At 43.3% G+C, this 18,919-nt stretch overlaps 1 protein-coding gene across 2 annotated transcripts in view; it reads left to right on the plus strand.

The window, feature by feature from the left end:
• Nucleotides 1-18,919, plus strand: part of LOC119579234 — a 44,543-nt gene that overhangs the window by 24,250 nt on the left and 1,374 nt on the right. For both annotated transcript variants that reach the window (XM_037926973.1, XM_037926972.1), the window contains exons 4-9: nucleotides 2,991-3,195; nucleotides 14,432-14,683; nucleotides 14,840-15,587; nucleotides 15,700-15,921; nucleotides 16,072-16,272; nucleotides 16,472-18,919. The exon at nucleotides 16,472-18,919 is cut by the window's right edge and continues 1,374 nt beyond it. In XM_037926973.1, coding sequence (XP_037782901.1) covers nucleotides 2,991-3,195; nucleotides 14,432-14,683; nucleotides 14,840-15,587; nucleotides 15,700-15,921; nucleotides 16,072-16,272; nucleotides 16,472-16,708 — 1,865 coding nt within the window. In that variant the 3' untranslated portion in view covers nucleotides 16,709-18,919. The remainder of the gene's footprint in view (nucleotides 1-2,990; nucleotides 3,196-14,431; nucleotides 14,684-14,839; nucleotides 15,588-15,699; nucleotides 15,922-16,071; nucleotides 16,273-16,471) is intronic.

Genomic DNA, 18,919 nt, shown 5'->3' on the forward strand with positions numbered 1-18,919 from the left:
GGGAGCGAGAAGATAATCAGCGCCATTTTCTCACTTAATGGAATGTTGGTCCTGTCGATGGAGACGAGAGAAAGAACTTTGAACGTCGCGCGGTTTTCTGCGTGAAATACATGAGTCATCGCTCCCTTGTTTCTCTTGGTAATTTCGAGAAGGATGGGGATTCTTGAGAGATGGAGGGGGGGGGGGAGAGGAAGGGAAGGAGGGAGAGAGAGAGAAGAGGGAGAAGAGGGAGGTAGAGGGAGATAGAGGGAGAGAGAAAGAGAGGAAGAGAGGAAGAGAGAGAGAGAGGAAGAAAGGAAGAGAGAGAGAGGAGAGAGAGAGAGAGAGAAAGGAAGAGAGAGAGAGAGAGAGAGAGAGAGAGAGAGAGAGAGAGAGAGAGAGAGAGAGAGAGAGAGAGAGAGAGAGAGAGAGAGAATTTCCAGGATCAGTGACCTTCGTCCAAACTTATCCTCCTGCAACGGTAGAAATGTTGCTTGTAATTGAAAGCGATATTGCAAAGGTCTAAAAGCAATGGAAAGGTTTCGTCTGAGTCATTCCGTTGATATCAACCATTATCTGAAATAACGAGTGAAATAGAACCTCCTGGGCATCACAGACACGCAAGAGGAAAAAAAAATGTCATGGTAGAAAAAAAAAATTGGGCATAGAAGTAGATTATCAAAAATAACATGAATCAGGTAGAACATTTTAGCACGAGGCGAGGGATGTCTTGTAATAGCGAGATTTTTTTTCTTTTTCTTTTTTCTTTTTTTAAGGAGAAAGGGAAATGGATAAAATGGTATTAAGAATGGGAGAGAACGCGAGGTGGGGTGGGGTAGAATCTAGAATAATAAAGAGAGGAAAATGAAGAATGAAAAGAGTGTAGGAGAGAGAGAAAGAAAAGTTGTTGATTCCCCGGTTGAGATGAGCGAATATTTTGTTTTTGAGAGAGAGAAAGAGAAAGAAAATATTTCTCTCACTTTCTCCTCCCCCCTCCCCTCTCTCTCTCTCTCTCTCTCTCTCTCTCTCTCTCTCTCTCTCTCTCTCTCTCTCTCTCTCTCTCTCTCTTTCTTTCTTTCTTCTCTCTTCTCTCTCTCTCTCTCTCTCTCTCTCTCTCTCTCTCTCTCTCTCTCTCTCTCTCTCTCTCTCTCTCTCTCTCTCTCTCTCTCTCTCAAATGAAACCATTGAGGCGTAATATCGCGAGCACGCAAGGCTAGCCAAGGTTGCGAGGCACAAGGCACATATTTAGTGAGCAAGTCTGCGCATCTTGCAGTAAACCACACGCGCCGAATCCGCTGAGGTGTAGCAGGTGTTGGTCGTCTTCTGTTTTTGGGCTGTCTGGTTGCCTGGTTGTCTGGTTGTCTGGCTGGCTGTATCTCCTTCTTCTTCTTCCTCTTCTTTCTCTGTCTCTGTCTTTCATTCTCTCTCTCGCCTTCTTCTCTCACTCCCTCCGTCTCCTTCCTGCTTCTTCTCTCTCTCTCTCGTCTCTCTCTCTCTCTCTCTCTCTCTCTCTCTCTCTCTCTCTCTCTCTCTCTTCTTTCTCTTCTCTCTCTCTCTCTCTCTCTCTCTCTCTCTCTCTCTCTCTCTTTCTTTCTTCCTCCCTCCCTCCCTCCGTCTTCCTCTCCTACTTCCCATGCCTCTTTCTCCCCTCCTTCCTCTCTTCCTCTCCTACTTTCCCATGCCTCTTTCTCCCCTCCTTCCTCTCTCCCTCTCTTTCTCTTTCCCTTCCATCTCCCTCTTTCTCCCCACCCCCACCCCACCCCCTTCATCCCGAAGCCACGAAATAAACGGACGATTGGCCAAGCTAGTAATGTCGGCGATGACTGGTTGATATTCGCTAATTTCGTACACGTTTTGAAACTGTCGTACTTTTGAATTTGTCGCCGAGATAGTTACCGACGGGGATTCTGTGCAATGAGTCATTTCGACGTGATTTTTGCCCGTCTGATCCGTTTCTTTCAACCTTATGAACTTATGAGAGGAAAGAGAAAAGATTGATTTCTTATATATATATATATATATATATATATATATTATATATATATATATATATATGCATATGTATATATATAACGTACCTTCCATGCAAAAAAAAATGTAGATGAAAATTAATCAAACTCAATCAACCCATTCAAATTTGGAATAACGACTCGCCTTTCAATCACCCCCCCAAAAAAAAAAGAATATATATATATATAATATAATATATATATATATATATATATGTGTATATTATATATATATATATATATATATATATATATATATATATATATATATATATATATATATATATACAAATGAACTGACCAACATGTAATAATAACTAATGTTAATAATAAATAATAGTCTCACGCTCACCCAAAAGAACTATGTCAGTCACGGCTCCTGGAGCAGTCCGTTCCACACTATTTTCTCCAGTGCATAATCACGTCACATAATCCCGCTACGTCGTGCTGTTAACGTTATGATGACGTCGGGAAGTCAATTGATGAGAAGTCAATCACTCGGCCGAAGGTGCGAGAGGAGGCGACGATGTCCAAGCTTCTAATTACTTTCTTCAATCGAATCTCTGAGTCTCTTTTGTTGGGTGGGTGGGTGGGTGGGGAGGAGGGGGGTTCTGAGGTTTTTCTTTCCTTAAAAAAAGAGTTGTTTTTTTCTGCTTTTTGCAAATGTCAAAAATGTATTTCATAGGATACTTCCAAATACAAAAATAATAATAATAATAATAATAATAAAAATCTAATACTTAACAGTAGAACACATACCTACTGTTTTTGTTTTTTTGTTGGTGTTGTTTTTGTTTCGTTTCGTCGCTACTGTTTCGTTTCGCTTTTGTAGATATTCTCTCGTTTCATTTTTTCGTTTGTTGTTGTTGTTTCGTCCTGCCATTACCTATTTCTTGTCTCTTTTCTATTCAATTCATTTTGTCATTATCATATTATCCGCCTCCCACCCCTTTTTTACCACCTAAACTAACCCCCTTCTCTCCCTTCTCTCTCTCCCTTCAGGTGCCCTCACGTCCTCGCAGTTCCCGGTATTCACCCTCTACGTCCAGAAGAACTGCCTGAAGGACGCCCCAACCTGCGACAGGGCGTGGAGCTTCGAAAGAGTCATGGGTTTCGAACTCGCCGGCTACGCGAGGAGGAGCAGGAGGGTCGCTTCGAGGGAGGACTGTGAAGAGCTTTGCATGAGCGAGACCGAGTTCTTGTGCAGGTAAATAGCGTTTTTATTTGATTTATTGGTTTATTTATTCTTATTCGTATTATTTTTTTTATTTTATTATTATTATTTTTTTTTTCTTTTTGAAAGGAGAAAGAGAAAGGGAAAGAGAGAGAGAGGGAGAATTAAAAATATATATATATCAAACGAATAAGAATAATGGCATCCTCGGAATAAAAAAAAACAAACAGAAGAATGATAAAGAAATAATAAAAAAGTATAAAATAAAATTAATAACAAATAAAAAAAAAGGACAACGCTAAAAAATAAAACACAAAAAGCAGAACAGAGCACCTCCACGTAAGACAGGTGGTCACAGTCCATGAACAACGAAATGCTTAAAAGTGAGATTTCGTGGATATTCAGGAAGCCTTTATATCTTCGCGGGGTTTAAAGTTCTAACGTAAAATGGTCTCCGTATCTCCCTCTTGTTTGTTGTTGTTTTGTTTTGTTTTATTGTTTGGTTTATGAGTCTCTCTTGTTTGTTTTTTTATTATTATCCTTTGGTTTATGAGTTCGTTTGTTTTAAAATTGGTTTTGTTTTATTTATTTATATCTTTATTTTGTTTTGTTGTCCTATCTAGCCAATAGAGAATCGAATTCGGTTTATCGCTACTGAATCCCATTTAGGTGTTGGATCAAAGAGTATCATGAAAAAAATAGACAGATTCCCGCTTCTTAAATTTCTTAATGATGCCTAACAACTCTTTTTTTTGCACAAAGAGAGGAACTGAAGGAGAAAACAATATAATCTGGGAAATTATAGTTAAAATCATAGTTAAAAACGACAGCTGAGGAATCATTAGCCCGAGAATCATATACCCATTATTATAGCTAAAAGTATATATAAAATACCAACAGTTAAAAGTTATAAAAAAAAGAAATCAATTACACAAATGTCATCAACCCGAAGGAACTTGCGCGAAGAAGCTATAAATCAGGACATTTTTAGCAAGAAACCCCACCGCCAGATGACAGCTTCATCATGATACATTTTCTGACGCGTTTCTGTCGCTCTTGAGGGAGGGAGGGAGTCGAAGGGGGGGGGGGTGCTGGGAGATGAGGAGGAAGAGGGGGGGAGGGTGATGGGTGAGGGTGAGGAGAAGGTGGAGGAAGGAGGAGGTGATCGAGGGATATGAAGGGGGACAGGGAGAAGTAGGAGGGAGAGAGAGACTGGGAGATAAAGAGACGGGAAGAGAAATCACAGACAAGAAAAACGATTAAAGATCTATAAAACAGGGAGATACGAGAATAATAAGCATAAAACCAAACAACAGGAAACGACAAAAGAAACGAAAAATGCAACAAGGAGATGAAGAAGGACCGGCAAGGAAGAAGGGGAGAGGAGAGGACTACCGACCTCTTGACAGACGCATGTAATGATCGCCTAAACATCTGAAGCGTACTTCCTTGAACACAGTATTTATATCGTGAAGATCACTTGGGTGAGGGATAGAGGGGACCCTGATAAAGGAAGATGGAAACGCGAGAGGGGAAGAAAAAAGAAAAGCTTAATAACCATAGTCTTAGCGCAGTGCAAAGTCAACAACCTGAAGTTCAAATATCGAAAGGGAGGGAGTGGGGGGGGGAGGGAGGGTGATTTACAATGCGTTGTTTGAGAGTAAGAAAAAGTCCGTCGACGAGGAAGAACAGCTGGGCGTTTGAGTCGTGGGTATTCCGAGGCGGTTCAGAGTAAACAGAAGATATAAGAGGCACTAAGGCGTTTAGTTCCCCCCTCTGTCCTTATTGTCTGTGAGCGCCTCTTTTCTCTTTCTCCTCCTCTTCCTTTTCCTTCTCTTTCTCTTTCTCCCCCTTTTCCTCCTGTTTTGTTTTGTTTTTCTCTCTTTTGTTTTCTTTTTCGTCTTCTTCCCCTTTTCTTCCTCTTCTTCCTCCTCCTCCTCTTCTTTTCCTCCTTCTTCTTCACTCATTTTGCGGCTGGAGAAGAACGATGAGAAGGAGAAAAAGAAAAGAGCGAAGACGAAGAGTAGAGGGAAAAAAAGAGGAAGGGAAAGAATGTAGAGAGGCCTTTGACACTTTCTCACACGCTGACCACTAACAAAAGGCGTCACGCAATCATCAAGGAGCATCGACAGTGTAAACTATGCTATAAGCCGAGTGTGAGTGTCTGAGCGTCTAGTCTCGAGTCTCACGTTTCGCTTGCAGTCCAGGCATGTCTTTTGTCTAGAACCTAGCGTGGTTAAGTTAGCATGTCGAAAGCACGCTTTTTTTTTTTTAACTCTGTCTCTCTGTCTCTCTCTCTCTCTCTCTCTCTCTCTCTCTCTCTCTCTCTCTCTCTCTCTCTCTCTCTCTCTCTCCACATTATGTATGTATGTAGTTAACCCGACGTGCTTTATAGCTATTACGGAGACATCTGTTGGGACGCGGGTGGTCGACGTTGCGTTCATGGCCAACAGATGGCGCTCCGCTGCGATATTTCATCATACAATTTGGCCAATTATGAAAACGCACTTGCTCCTCCTAAGAACTGTAATTTTTGTTGTGCTTCATGGAAATGATGTTTGTATTTCGACTTTTTGTATTTTGTTTTTTTGCTCTTCTTGTCGCATGAGGCAACGTAATTTAAGCAATAAACATTCATACTTGAGCACAATTAGAAAAATTAAGTGAGGGGATGTCGTTATTTAGGGAAATGGCAACATAAAACTTTTTCACTTTTTTCCCACTTTTCGTGTGTGTCAGTGACCTTCCCATCCCGATATGAAGAATACTCAACTTAAAACGTTCCCCTTCGCTCGCATTACTTAATTCCAAGTCAGTACAGAAACACCATATTCTAAAGCAAAAAGATAAATAGAATGCAGAATATACGTAGACAAGAAAGTGATCCAAAGAATTACTTGAAAGAATTACACGCTTAGAAGGCAAACGTTCACCCCAGCTGTGTGTGTGTGTGTGTGTGTGTCCATGTGTGTGCGCGTCTGTCTGTCTGTGCCTGTCTGTGTGTGGACACGACCTCCTGAGTGACGGCAGCATTGTGCCAACCCCGCCTACCATGAACCTCATTAACAATACACGCTGGACTCCCTTCCACACAGGTCCCCGAGACACTGGGATGCTCGTAATACATACCCAAGGATATTTCATTACTATTACATGGGGGTACGCAAGGTCATATAATGTAAAGGCAAATATTTGGTTCACATGTGTAGGTTTTATGGGTGGATTTATAAATAGTTGAATAGTAAGGTAGATTATTTTTTTTTTTGTTCTTTGGAAAAATAGGATCCTTTTACGTAAGCTAAAGTAATTCATAAAAATATATATATATATATTCACGAACCCTCTAGCTGATGCGATAAACTAATTTTATCTCCCTCTTCCTAAGAGCTATCCCATTCCTCTGTTCTCCACCTCTTTCTCCCTCACACAGCGTCTGTGCTGACCCGTCTCTCCACCCTCAGGACACCCCCCCTCCCCCCCTCTTTTCCTCCTCCCTTTTCCCACGCGATTCTGCTTCACTTCCGCATACATCTCGTGTTTAGTTTTTTTTCCCTCTCTCTCTCTCGAATCTTCTCTCTCACTTTCTTCGCAAATGTTGCTTGTGCGTGTCTTTCCACCTACGAAAAGTCCGTGCTTCCGATCAGTAGTCATTAATGTACAACCGTTATGGCCGTTGAAAAAAAAAAAACGTTATGGCCGTTGAAAAAAAAAACGTTACGGTCGTTAAAAAAAAAAACGTGATCAATGAGCGTACTGTATGATTTCGTTTAATATTCAATCAGTTTTTTTTTTCTCGCTTTCTTTTACCTTTAGTTTTATATATAAAAAAATGTGTCATATTTAAACTTTGTCTTCCTTGTTCAACTTTTTTTTTTTTTCATTCTATATATCTATCCTCTTACGAGTCATAATAATCTCTTTTTCCTTTTTTTTTTCTTGTAAAACCCAAAGATAATTTACCTGTCTTTCACCTTCCACTTTCTTCCTTCAAGTCTTTCTCAGTAGGAAGTATGCGGAGAGGGAGGGGGAGGGGGAGAGACCACCCACTGAAGTGAAATTCAGTCGCTGACGAAAAAAAATAGCTTTCTGGTTTTATTTTACCTTTTTTTTTTTTTGAAGGGGGGGGGGCTGTGAATGTGTCCGTTGATATAAAAAAGATGATTATTATTTTTCTTTTTTTTTTTCTTTGTTTTGTTTCTCGTCTTCGAATGTGTTATTTTTCTTTATATGAACGTCTTTTATTGCCGATCATTTTGTAAAATGTTTTGCAATTTGGGAAATCACAGCAAATTGTTACCGGTTGTGGTCTAGCGTGGTTGGACAGTGGCTTCCTCGTCCTTCTCCTCCTCCTCCTCCTCCTTCTTCGCCTCCTCTTCCGCCCGTGCCTCCTCCGCTTCCTCTTCCTCCTCATCTCCTCTTCCTCTTATTACTCCTCCTCCTCTTCCTCTACCATCTCCTCCGTCTCTTCTTCTATCTCCTCTTCCTCCTCCTCTTCATCTATCTCCTCCTTTTCTTCCTATTATCTCCTCCTCTTCTTCCTCTTCCTCTCTACCTCTTCCTCCTCCTGTTCCTCCCTCTATACCTCCTTCCACTCCTCCTCCTCTCTCTCCTCTTCTTCCCACCTTACCACTATTTCATCAACACGGAAGCAACCCAATATAATTGAGGGGAGATGGAGATGGTCAAGGAAGGGGGGAGGAGGGAGGAGGGGGAGGGGGGATCTCAGAATAGCAGTTCGCGAACAAACTAGCCATTGGGAGCTATTAGCCAAAGAGAAGACAAGAGCATACCATAATAGTGGCTCGATCCAGGAGAAAGTCCCGTAGACACCGAACGTTACCAGTGCGTAGGGGCGTGAAGGCGGATGGGGGGAGGGGAGGGGGGAAGGTGGTGAGTGGGCGTCAGTACACCACCTGCCTATTATTGCATTTATCGGGCGGGTGGGCGGGCACACCTGATTGACTCGCGGGCGTGGAAGAGGGAATGAAAAGGAAAGAGACAAATGGTTCACGACTCTCCCTCGATGCGTTTAGCCGAAGTAAATTGTTCTTTTTTTTTCTCTCTCTCTTCTTCTCCTTTGTTTTGGACTATTGTTTTGTTGTTTTGGGCTTCCTTTCTTTTGTTTGTTTTGTTTTCTAAGAAAAGTAAACAGGTCTGCCTTCCGGTTGTAAAGCGATTGTTCGAGTCAGTCTCCGGAAAGCATGCAAGAACACACACAAGCAGACAAGAGGGAGAAAGGGAGAAGCAGAGAAAGTTTAAATAACGAAAAAGAATTGATATAGACCGGTAGAAGTGGGAGAGAGAGAGAGAGAGAGAGAGAGAGACAGACAGACAGACAGACAGACAGACAGACAGACAGACAGAGACAGACAGACAGAGAGACAGATAAACAGAGAAATAGACATAAAATCCGAATAACAAGATACAGACGACAATGGAAGGAGGGAAAAGAAGAAGAGGAGGAGGAGGAAGAGGAAGGAGGGAAAAGAAGAAGGAGGAGGAGGAAGAGGAAGGAGGGAGGGGGGGAGGTTAGCGTCACCGGGAAATGCCAAGCTTCGGAATTATTCTCACGGCGAAGGCTTGTCTGCGGTAAAGTCCTCGGTCGCCGGTCACTTTCCCGTTACGCTACGTCGCATTGTGGCCACGTCGACCGTCGTCTACTTAGGGGGGGAGGAGTGAGGGAGGGGGGGAGGAGTGAGGGAGGGAGGGAGGAAGGGGTGTGGGTGACAGGGGAGGGAGGTAGGAAGGGGCGTGGGTGAGAGGGGAGGAAGGGTGGAAGGAGTGGCAGGAGGAAAGGGAAGAAAGGGGGGAGTGAGGTAACAGGTGTGTGTTTCATTGAGTCTGATCAACAGCTATATTAATAAACAGGTGGGAAAGGTAAGGTAATGATGTTTGTCACTTTAGAGATAGAAAGAGGAACGTTTTGAGACCCATTTCAACACTGCTTATCTGCTTTCCCTCTTTCCGTCACCAACACGTACAAATATCTATTCACAAATAGATCATTCAAAACTCAAATTCCCTCGTATGTCTATATTCTCTTAACATTTCCTTCTAGATGTTGAAATTCACGGTCATATACATTACATCCCTAACCCCCTTCCCCCCTCTTCTCCCCTCCCCTCCCCCCAAAATAATAATAATAACCCTAAAAAATCACGCTCGTCATTTCAAGCAGTCAACACGTATGAACGAAGTGACGCACCTTACGCGTCTGTCATTGTCATAATTTGGGTAGATAATAGTCTCCCTTACCTTCTCTTATATACCTCCCTATTCCCCCCACACCCCCAACTCTCCCCTCTTACCTACTCCTCTTTACCTCCCTTCCCCCCCCCCCCTTCCCACCGCTATTTAAAAGCAGTCACGAGCGGAGAGCGGAAGTGCGATACTACCGCCCTCTGTTAGTGGCGCAGAGAACTAACGGTGTCCCGTCTCTCTCTCTCTCTCTCTCTCTCTCTCTCTCTCTCTCTCTCATCTCTCTACTCTCTCCTCTCTCTCTCTCTCTCTCTTCATCCTCTCTCTCTCTCTCACTCTCTCTCTCTCTCTCTCTCTCTCTCTCTCTCTCTCTCTCTCTCTCTCTCTCTCTCTTCTCTCTCTCTCTCTCTCTCTCTCTCTTTTTATGAATGAAAATGAGCTTTCTGATTCAGGTGAAATGATAATTAGCGTGAGATTTTTAGTCGCTGACCTGTTGAAGGGAAGAAGAGGATAGGGGGAGGGGGGAGGGGGGAGGGAGGAGGGGTGTTAACGGAAACGGAGAAGGGGGGGGGTGGGGGGATTAATGAGGATGAAGGTCGAACAATACTTTGTGATTGTAATTTTATTTGCGTGAATCTTTTGTTGTTGCTATTTCAATTGTGTTTTTTACGGCTCGGTGTGTGATAATTGCCCAGCCATAAATATTTGATATGGCATTGTTCTCGAAGCTTCGTAAAGTGTTATGATTACAAAGTACGACAAACGAGTATTTTTATGGAGGCAATAAAGAAATAAACAACACCTTGTTCCCAATAAAATTTAGAATTTAAGATATAAGTATTTGTGTTTCTCTTCTCTGCGTCTTCATCTTCTCATTCTTCCTTTTCCTCTTTCTTCTCCTCTTTGGCACTTGTCAAAAGATCAAATGACACGAAAAGCAAAAAAAAACACAGCAGCGATACATTCACATATATAATGGATAATAAATACGTAAATAATAATAATAATAATAATAATAATTGTTACATTCAACGAGTGTTTCTTGCATTTTCGCTTTTCTTGTCATGCTTATCAAATCCTGAGTCGTTTATTGCCAGATTGTATAACGGATCGAGTCCCATAAAGTCGATGTCGTAAGCGGAAAATCAAACGAGAGATTCGAGGGTGAAAGAGAAAAAAAAAATCGACCTTTAAGAATTCAAAGTGTGAGACCCACGTCTGTCGCCATTTTTTTTTTTTCCGACATTCCCACAAAGTTCAAGCAGCTGTTTTCGTTTCTTTCCGCAAATACGACCAATACCGTATTTTTTTTTCCACAGCTTAATTATCCCTTTCCCTGTAAATTGTTCGTGGCCTTCTTACCTTCACACGAACGGCGTGTGGACAATGAAGAGGAGAGGTTTTGGAGGGAAAAGAAAAATGGATAATTCCTACTCCCGTTCTCCCGCCATAAATCTTGGCGCAACGACCGCTACCAATCACGGGTCAGGCCAGAGGTCACGTGATAGCTGCGCCTTACGGGATTGGTCGATTCAGACTGACACGTGGTTACCCAAGCTCTTTTAGAAAGATATTCACAAAAAGCTGTTCAGATTTTACTTCTTTTTTTCCTCGTTAAGAATTTATTTAAAAAGTTAAGTATAGCATGCGGTATTTAATTGTTTGGATTATAAAAAAAAGATAAAAAAAGGAATCACCGTAATTGTGACTAGAACAAGCCATAAAGGAAACTTCATACCTTTTCTTTTTTTCTCTCTTTCTCTTGTTTTACTAAGAAACCTAAGCTTAAGACATTTAACTTATTATCGTATTGTTATTCAGTCATTAGTTTGTTTGTTTTTTCAATTCATTTTGCAAGGTCATGAGTCAAAGTGCGCTTCCCTTGACCTCGCGTGGCCTGTCACCTGCCACTCTAGATCCGGGTCATATATCGTAGTTTCATTTCGGATCATAAACCCAGACAATATCATTAACGAGAAAGTAAAAAAAAAAAAAAAAAAAAAGAGGGGGGGGGAGAAGATAACCCGGAAGAGATGATTTTTTCATTTTTTTTTAATTTCTCTCTTCTTTCTCAATGTCGGATTTCTAATTAGTAATGTTTCGCTTCCAATTAAAGACGAAACTTGGTTTGGATTAAGATTCTAGCTTTCTCTCTCTCTCTCTCTCTCTCTCTCTCTCTCTCTCTCTCTCTCTCTCTCTCTCACTCTCTCTCTTTATCTATCTATCTCTCTATCTCTCTTTTATGAAAACTTCAGCAAGTCCGGCGTTTTGTATTTTCTTTTTTTCTTCTTCTTCTTTTTTAGCAGTTCGTCTTTCTTCGATAATAATAATTAAAAAAAAAATGGCGAAATAGAAAAAAAGGGAGAAAAGGAGACAAAAAATAACAATTTAGTGATTCGTGATTATGTTCGTGTGTGTGTGTGTATGTGTGTGTGTGTGTGTGTGTGTGTGTGTGTGTGTGTGTGTGTGTGTGTGTGTGTGTGTGTTGTTATCATTATTATTATTGCTACTACTACTACTACTATTATTATTGTTAGTTAATTCCCTTGCCCTATTAGCTTTTTACTTTAAGATACAATTCATGATAAAGTTGATAGGCTTGTCATACACGTAGGGAGGGTGGCGTAGAGCAGCAAACCGTTAATTATATAATAAGGTTTAATTACGCCCTGAAGTAATTGGGGATTATAACTGTTCAGTAATTTTGTTCGCGTAATAACAGCTTGTTCGATTTAAATCAAGTTATATCAAGTCGAGGAAAAATCTTCCCTCCGAGTTTCACTTCTCAATATACATTATCTCTTTCTCTATCTCTGTCTATCTATCTATCTATCTATCTATCTTTCCCTCCTCTCCTCTCTCTCTCTCTCTCTCTCTCTCTCTCTCTCTCTCTCTCTCTCTCTCTCTCTCTCTCAGACAGACAGTAGTTAATAATAAATCTAAAAAAATAAATGGGAGACAGTCACGGGTCTAATTGATAATGCTGTGTCACCTGGTCACTGTTATTTTTATTGGCTAGACCGTAGATATCATTTTAAATCTCAGTTTTAATTGTTGGCTGCTGCCTGGGGTCATGTTACGTTCTCTCTCTCTCTCTCTCTCTCTCTCTCTCTCTTTGTCACGTCATCTTTCTTTTCCTTTTTATTTCTTTTTCTTTTCTTTTTCTTCTTCCTTATCCTCTTCCATCTCTTATTTTTCTTCACCTCCCTCTTATTTCTTATCTATTTCTTATTTTTAATCTTCGTCTTCGTTTTATTATTATTATTATCATTATTCCTCCTCCTTTTTATTTCATTTTCCACTTCCTCACTTAATTCTTTCTCTCCACACACACACACACACACACACACACACACACACACACACACACACACACACACACACACACACACACACACACACACACACACACACACACACACACACACACACACCTCAACCCAGGGCGTTTTATCACAACAGTGTTACCACTTCGTGTCTCAAATTCTCAAGCAAACATAGAAACATAGGCATATAAATGTATATATAAGGAAATATAGGCCTGTGCACACACTGTCAAGGGTATTAAATATGTGATATATAAGGTATATTGTCGAATGTGCTGAGTCATTTCCATCTAAATATGGACGGGACTTCACACCCTGAATATGATATCAAGTTAAGTAAAGTGTATCTCTTCTTGCTGATATTCAACCGAACTGACATTCAAATAAACTTCAAAGTCAAAACGGTGATTAGTTCTTGAAGGAGAAAACGGTACATATTCCGACCGGAAGATAAGGAAAAACGCTGAATATGTAACGTCAAGTAAATTCGAACGTGTTTTGAAAAGACAACGTAAAAATTGCCGAGTCATTCTCTAGAGCTAATGATGGTTAAGTTCTTGGAGCGAAACGAGGTGATTCGAGGTAAACTACCCACTTTCACAAACAACGCTCGTGTTAAAAGGGTTCTTGGAACTCGACCCTTATTTACGGGTCGATTTGGGAGGAATAATGAGAGAGATAGAGAGAGAAAAAAAAAGTCAATTTTCGGTGTCAACGGAAATTTTCACAGTTCACCCCACCCCGGTTTTTTTTCTTTTTCTTGAGTGGGTATGTACTTTCTTGTCTTTTCTTTCCCTTTCTTCCTTTCTTTTCTCTCTTCTTCCTTTTCTCTTCTTCCTCTTGTCGACGTAACATGACTCCCTTTTTATCTTAAAGCGATTAGATGAATGGAAGAATGAACAGACACGTGATTTCAGTCTTTTTTTCTTTTCTTTTTCACAATACACTCGAGTAAAAGACCGGAGAGATGGATGAGGTGAAAAAAGAAGGAAAAGTAGGAAAACAACAATAAACGGAGTGAGAAAATCGTCAGCTTTTGTCCAAAGAAACTTTACTTCCGCAATTCGTTTCGGAGTTTGAGTTTAAAACGAGAATTTCAAGTTTTATCGGTATTGCTCTCTGAGTTTCTTTATATTTAAGGGAATCCATGTTTTTTTTTTTTATTGTTTTAGTTCTATGATGATGAAAGCACGATCTCATTAATTGCTTAAAAAGTCAACCAATCTTGTGGAAATGAACAAATATATGCGTTTGATTACTTTTTAAAACTTTCTTTCACGATTTGGTGATAATGACCCTCCAGTTTCTTCCATTCCAAGAACGCTTTATTAAGACTGTGGAAATGAGCGCACCGAGCGTGAGTACCATGAACTTTTTGGTTTGATGGCCAGTTCATGAGTTCGTACTCGATTCCTCGGCGGTCGCTGGGAGACGTTACGGGCAATGATAACGTTTTTGTCCATCGTCCACAACTCATCGTGTGTGGTTTCCGAGTGGGGGTTCTTTGTATACGGCGCGTGCGGTCTTTAATATCTTCGCAACAAAGACTGGCTTTCTCTAACTTGGGCTCTTTTTGTTTTTTTACGTCGGGTGTACTTAATTGTCGCTTAGTCCCTGCTGGTTGCTTGTAGATTACTCTTTTTTTCATTATCATGTCATCATTTTGTATATGTACTTTTGTTTACTGTTAACCATGCGTAGGCCCACTGCACCCGCACTAACCACCGTCCTTGCCTCCCCCTCAGGTCCGCGAACTTCAACAACGCCACCGGGGACTGCCAGATCTCCGACATGGACCGCCACACCACCGTGGGCACCGGGGCTTTCAAGGTGGCCGAGAACAGCGACTTTCTGGAGAATAACTGCGTGGACGATCCCGTGAGGCTTTGCGAATTCCAGAGGATGGAGGGACGCATCCTGAAGACTGTCGACTCGGTGTTCCAGGACGTGGAGAGTCTGGAGGACTGCAAGCGTCTCTGTCTCACCGCCCCCTTCAGGTAAGAAGTGGCTCTGGGACTGGTGCTCCTCTTGCTGCGGCAGCCGTGCGCTAAAATAGCATCTGGTGACTCGCCTGGTTGTGAGTACGAAAGGTGAATCTAAATTTCGAGTTGGAATTGTAGGAGTGATTGACGATTTTTCCCCTCGTTCCGCAGGTGCTACTCCTTCGACTTCGGCGACACCGGCGACAAGGTGTGCCGCCTGTCCCACCACTCCGCCGCCACGCTCACGCACATCGAGGAGCCGTACCTGGAGATCGCCGAGACCGCCACTTACGAGCTGTCGTCCTGCTACAACGTGACGATCGACTGCCGCTCCGGAGACATGGTGGCCAAGATCAAGACGTCCAAGATCTTTAACGGCAAGATCTACGCCAAGGGCTCGCCCAACACTTGCGTCAACGACATCGAGAACGCGCTCGAGTTCGAACTGCAGATGACCTACAACGACATCGACTGCGACGTGGAGCGTGACAGCGCCTCCCGCTACAGCAACGACGTGGTCATCCAGCACCACGACATGATCGTGACCTCGGCCGACCTGGGGCTCCGCGTACACTGCCAGTACGACCTGACCAACAAGAGCGTGAGCAACCGCGTCGACCTGAACGTGGAGGAGGACCTGAGCCCCATCATGGAGGAGGGCAGCACCGTGGACTCCCCCAACGTGATCATGCGCGTGACCAACCGCAACGGCGACGACATCTCTGACGCCTCCGTCGGCGACATGCTCCAGCTGCGCTTCGAGATCGTCGACCGCAACTCCCCCTACGAGATCTTCGTGCGCGACCTGGTGGCCATGGACGGCGGCAACACCAAGAACCTCACACTCCTGGACGGCCGCGGATGCCCCACCGAGATCTCCATCATGAGGCCGCTCCTCAAGGTCGACAGCACCGGCAAGGTCAGTACTCGGCGTGTTTACGTAATGAAACTGAGGCTAACCAGTGATCAATAACTTGAGAACAAAATTACTAAAGCCAGCAGAATAACCCTCCCCTCCTTCCCCAACACAGGTCCTTGGCGCCACCTTCGACGCCTTCAAGTTCCCCACCAGCGATGTCGTTCAGTTCCGAGCACTTGTGACGCCGTGCCTGCCCACCTGCGAGCCCGTCGTGTGTGACGTCATGGACTTCGGTGGCCAGGTGAAGCAGGCCGAGAGCTACGGAAGGAAGAAGAGGGCCATCTCTCACATGATCATGGGTAACACCGGGCTTGCCGGCCGTTTCGCGCAGGATGTAAGTTGTTTGCTGCTTTGTTGACGTTGTCTTCCAGGTCCTCCTGCATTAATCTAGATAAAATTCCCACTTCATACATTCTTCTCTATTTCTTCTCTCCAAATTCCTTGAGCTCGGAGGAAGCTAAGCATCATTTTTTCCGCCCAACAGTACACCATCATCAACCCTAACTCCATGAGCGTCGTGTCCCACCCCGAGCAGAGGGTGAGGCGAGAGGCCACGCAGGAGATCCCCGAAGAACTCCTGGTGGTGCAGTCCATCAACATCTTGGACAAGTTCGCCTTCAGAGGACCTCAGACCCAGAGCCGAGACAACGCCGCCAACAACAACAGAAAGGAGACCGTCACCGCGGTAAGTCCTTGCGAAAGGTTCTTTTGGGTTGTGGATTGACGCGTCTTGTTCTTCTTAGTGTTGTAGTTGTGCTTGTGTACGCAAAGTGGATTTACGTAAATGTGTTTTATTTTGTGATGGTACAGCGACATTTTACGAATTGCTGATTTTCCTTGCAAGCTTTGTTCTAATCCTGCTCGTTCTTCCCGCCTCCTCGCAGACCGACGGCGACCCCGAGCTCGTGCTGCAGGAGGACGTGTCCGGCGTGTGCATTAACATGGTGGGCCTCGTGCTGGCGTGCTCCGTGTTCCTGGTGGCGCAGCTGGTGATCATCGTGGCCTGGACCGCCGTGTGGCACCGCCGCCGCAGGAGCAAGCTGGAGGAGCCCCTCAGCCCGGCCACCACCACCGAGTCCCTCCGTCAGCTCTACGACTCGGGCTACCCACGCAGGATCTAACGCCGTCTCCCCGCTCGCGCCGCCGTTGCACTCACCGACGCCCTGCGCCCCGTCCTGAGGGTGTCCTTCCGGGCCAGCGACAGCCCGAGGCGCGGCGCGGACGCCCCCCGCGCCGCGCCGTCGCCTCCCGCCGTCCCCGCGCCGCGTCGTCCTGCATACGTCCGACAGGATTCCCTCTATCCGATGGAAATCCTGTAGGGACGCAGGTGGACGGGAGGAGACACGCAGGACCCCGGCGTCGCATGGCGTCACGTGCAGCGCCGTGGCCTCACCCAGACAGCGCAACGAGCTGAGCCGAAAGCAACGACCGACCCCCGAAGTCCAACTCCTGCGACGGCCTCCCGCGGTCTTGGTAACGCGGAGGGAGCGCAGGAAGTGATAGGCCTACTCCACAAATACCCGACTAACTAACCAATTAACCCATTCAGACTGCCTGCACGCACGCACGTCGCATGCACGCAGTCTAAACGAGGTGGCCGAGCGGCTTACGGACGTGTGGCTTCGAACCAACACCGTCCAAAGGTGTCCACTTACTCTGGCCGATATCGTGATTACGCCTTTCCTCTTTTCTCTCCTTGTTCTTCTCTTCTCTTTCTCCTCCTTCCAAATCTTTCGCCGCTACGACTCGACCACGACTACTTCCGGTGAACCCCACCTTAGTGCGACTACCATGACATTAAAAAAAAGGAAAAATCCGCAGGCATTTCAAAGAAGTTTTAATCTCACTCACATATACTCCAAGGCTATTACCAAGGGCATTATAATAGCGACGGGTCTCGGGATTCGCCGCGGACTAACACTACTAGTGATAAGAAGTTATTCTAACCCTATTTTAAATCATGTGAAAATACGCAGTGTCTTACGAGTGTATGTAGGATACCATGTGATATACATATTTTTTTTTTTCTTTTTTTTTTTACAATACGAAACGGACGCTTGTACTCAACCAAGTCGGACTGAAACCAAAACTCAAGTGACTATTGAAAACGAAGTGATTTTGTTTATTTATTCATTAATGAACCTATTTATTGGATGTCATTTTTAGATATATTGATTAAGGTACTTTCCTTCCTCTCCTAGCTTCCTCCTCGCGACCTGATGCAGACAAGTCGACAGCTGTTGAGGTGATGGTGCTTCTGGGACCACTTGGGAGAGACAAAGAGGCCAAAGAGAGTGAATTTGTGTCGCTTTGTTCGTAATTATTTTTTTTCTTCAGTTCATGTTGTGTTCAGTGAGCTATTTATTAACACGTACATTTGTTTGTTCAATACGTCTGTGCATGGTGTGTTCATGGCATCGGATATGTGTTATTTGTTACGTTATTTGATTATTTATTTATTTATTAACATGTGTATTGTAATTTATTCGTTTGTGCATGATACGTATGCATGTTAACACACACATACACACACGCAAACACGTAAAGTGGTTAAAAGGCATTACATTATTGAGAATATAGAGGCATTAATTATTCTTAAATGTTCTAAGTTACCTGAATACCGTAAGTTTCTCCTTTAGTGTTGCAGACTTAGCCAAAGCATACTCTCAAGTTCGTTGCAAGTCCGGATCGATTGCAGATTGCATTTCTCGATCTAACCTCCCCCCCCCCCCCACACACACATACACACCCTCTCTCTCTCTGTCTCTCCCCCTGCTTATGGTGCTGGTGTTTTTTAAAAAAAGGGAATTATATATCGATTATCTCAGTTATTTAAATCAACAGAAGATTTTAAATAAAAAAAAAAAAACTGATCAGAGAAAAAATACAATAGGGCGATGACACATAACAATACCTTTATTTATTTATTTATTTATTTATTTTTCTACCGCTACAGCATCTGATCATATATAGTGAAGATTTTGTTTCTGTTTGGGACCACAGGCTTTTAACACAGAGTGCTTAAGAGAAAAAGATTGGATATGGAAAACAATTAATGTGTATTTAGGAATCATTCTTTTTCCATCCTTCATTTATTTTTTCTTTTTTCTCCTGCTGGTGTTCAGTCTCTCAAAATAAGAGAAGAAGAAGTTGATAACGCTTAATATTTTGAGATTCACACCAGTATTTATTGTAGTTTAGAATCTGTTTTCCATTAACACCTTTTAATTAAAATATATCTGTAGTTGCGTAGTTATACTGATGTATCTGATTGCTCAATTTGCTTGGCAGGAAAGAAGTTGATATCAAATTCTCTGTTGGAGGATTATTAA

This window comes from Penaeus monodon, chromosome 12, assembly GCF_015228065.2.
Source record: "Penaeus monodon isolate SGIC_2016 chromosome 12, NSTDA_Pmon_1, whole genome shotgun sequence".
Lineage (NCBI taxonomy): Eukaryota > Metazoa > Arthropoda > Malacostraca > Decapoda > Penaeidae > Penaeus > Penaeus monodon.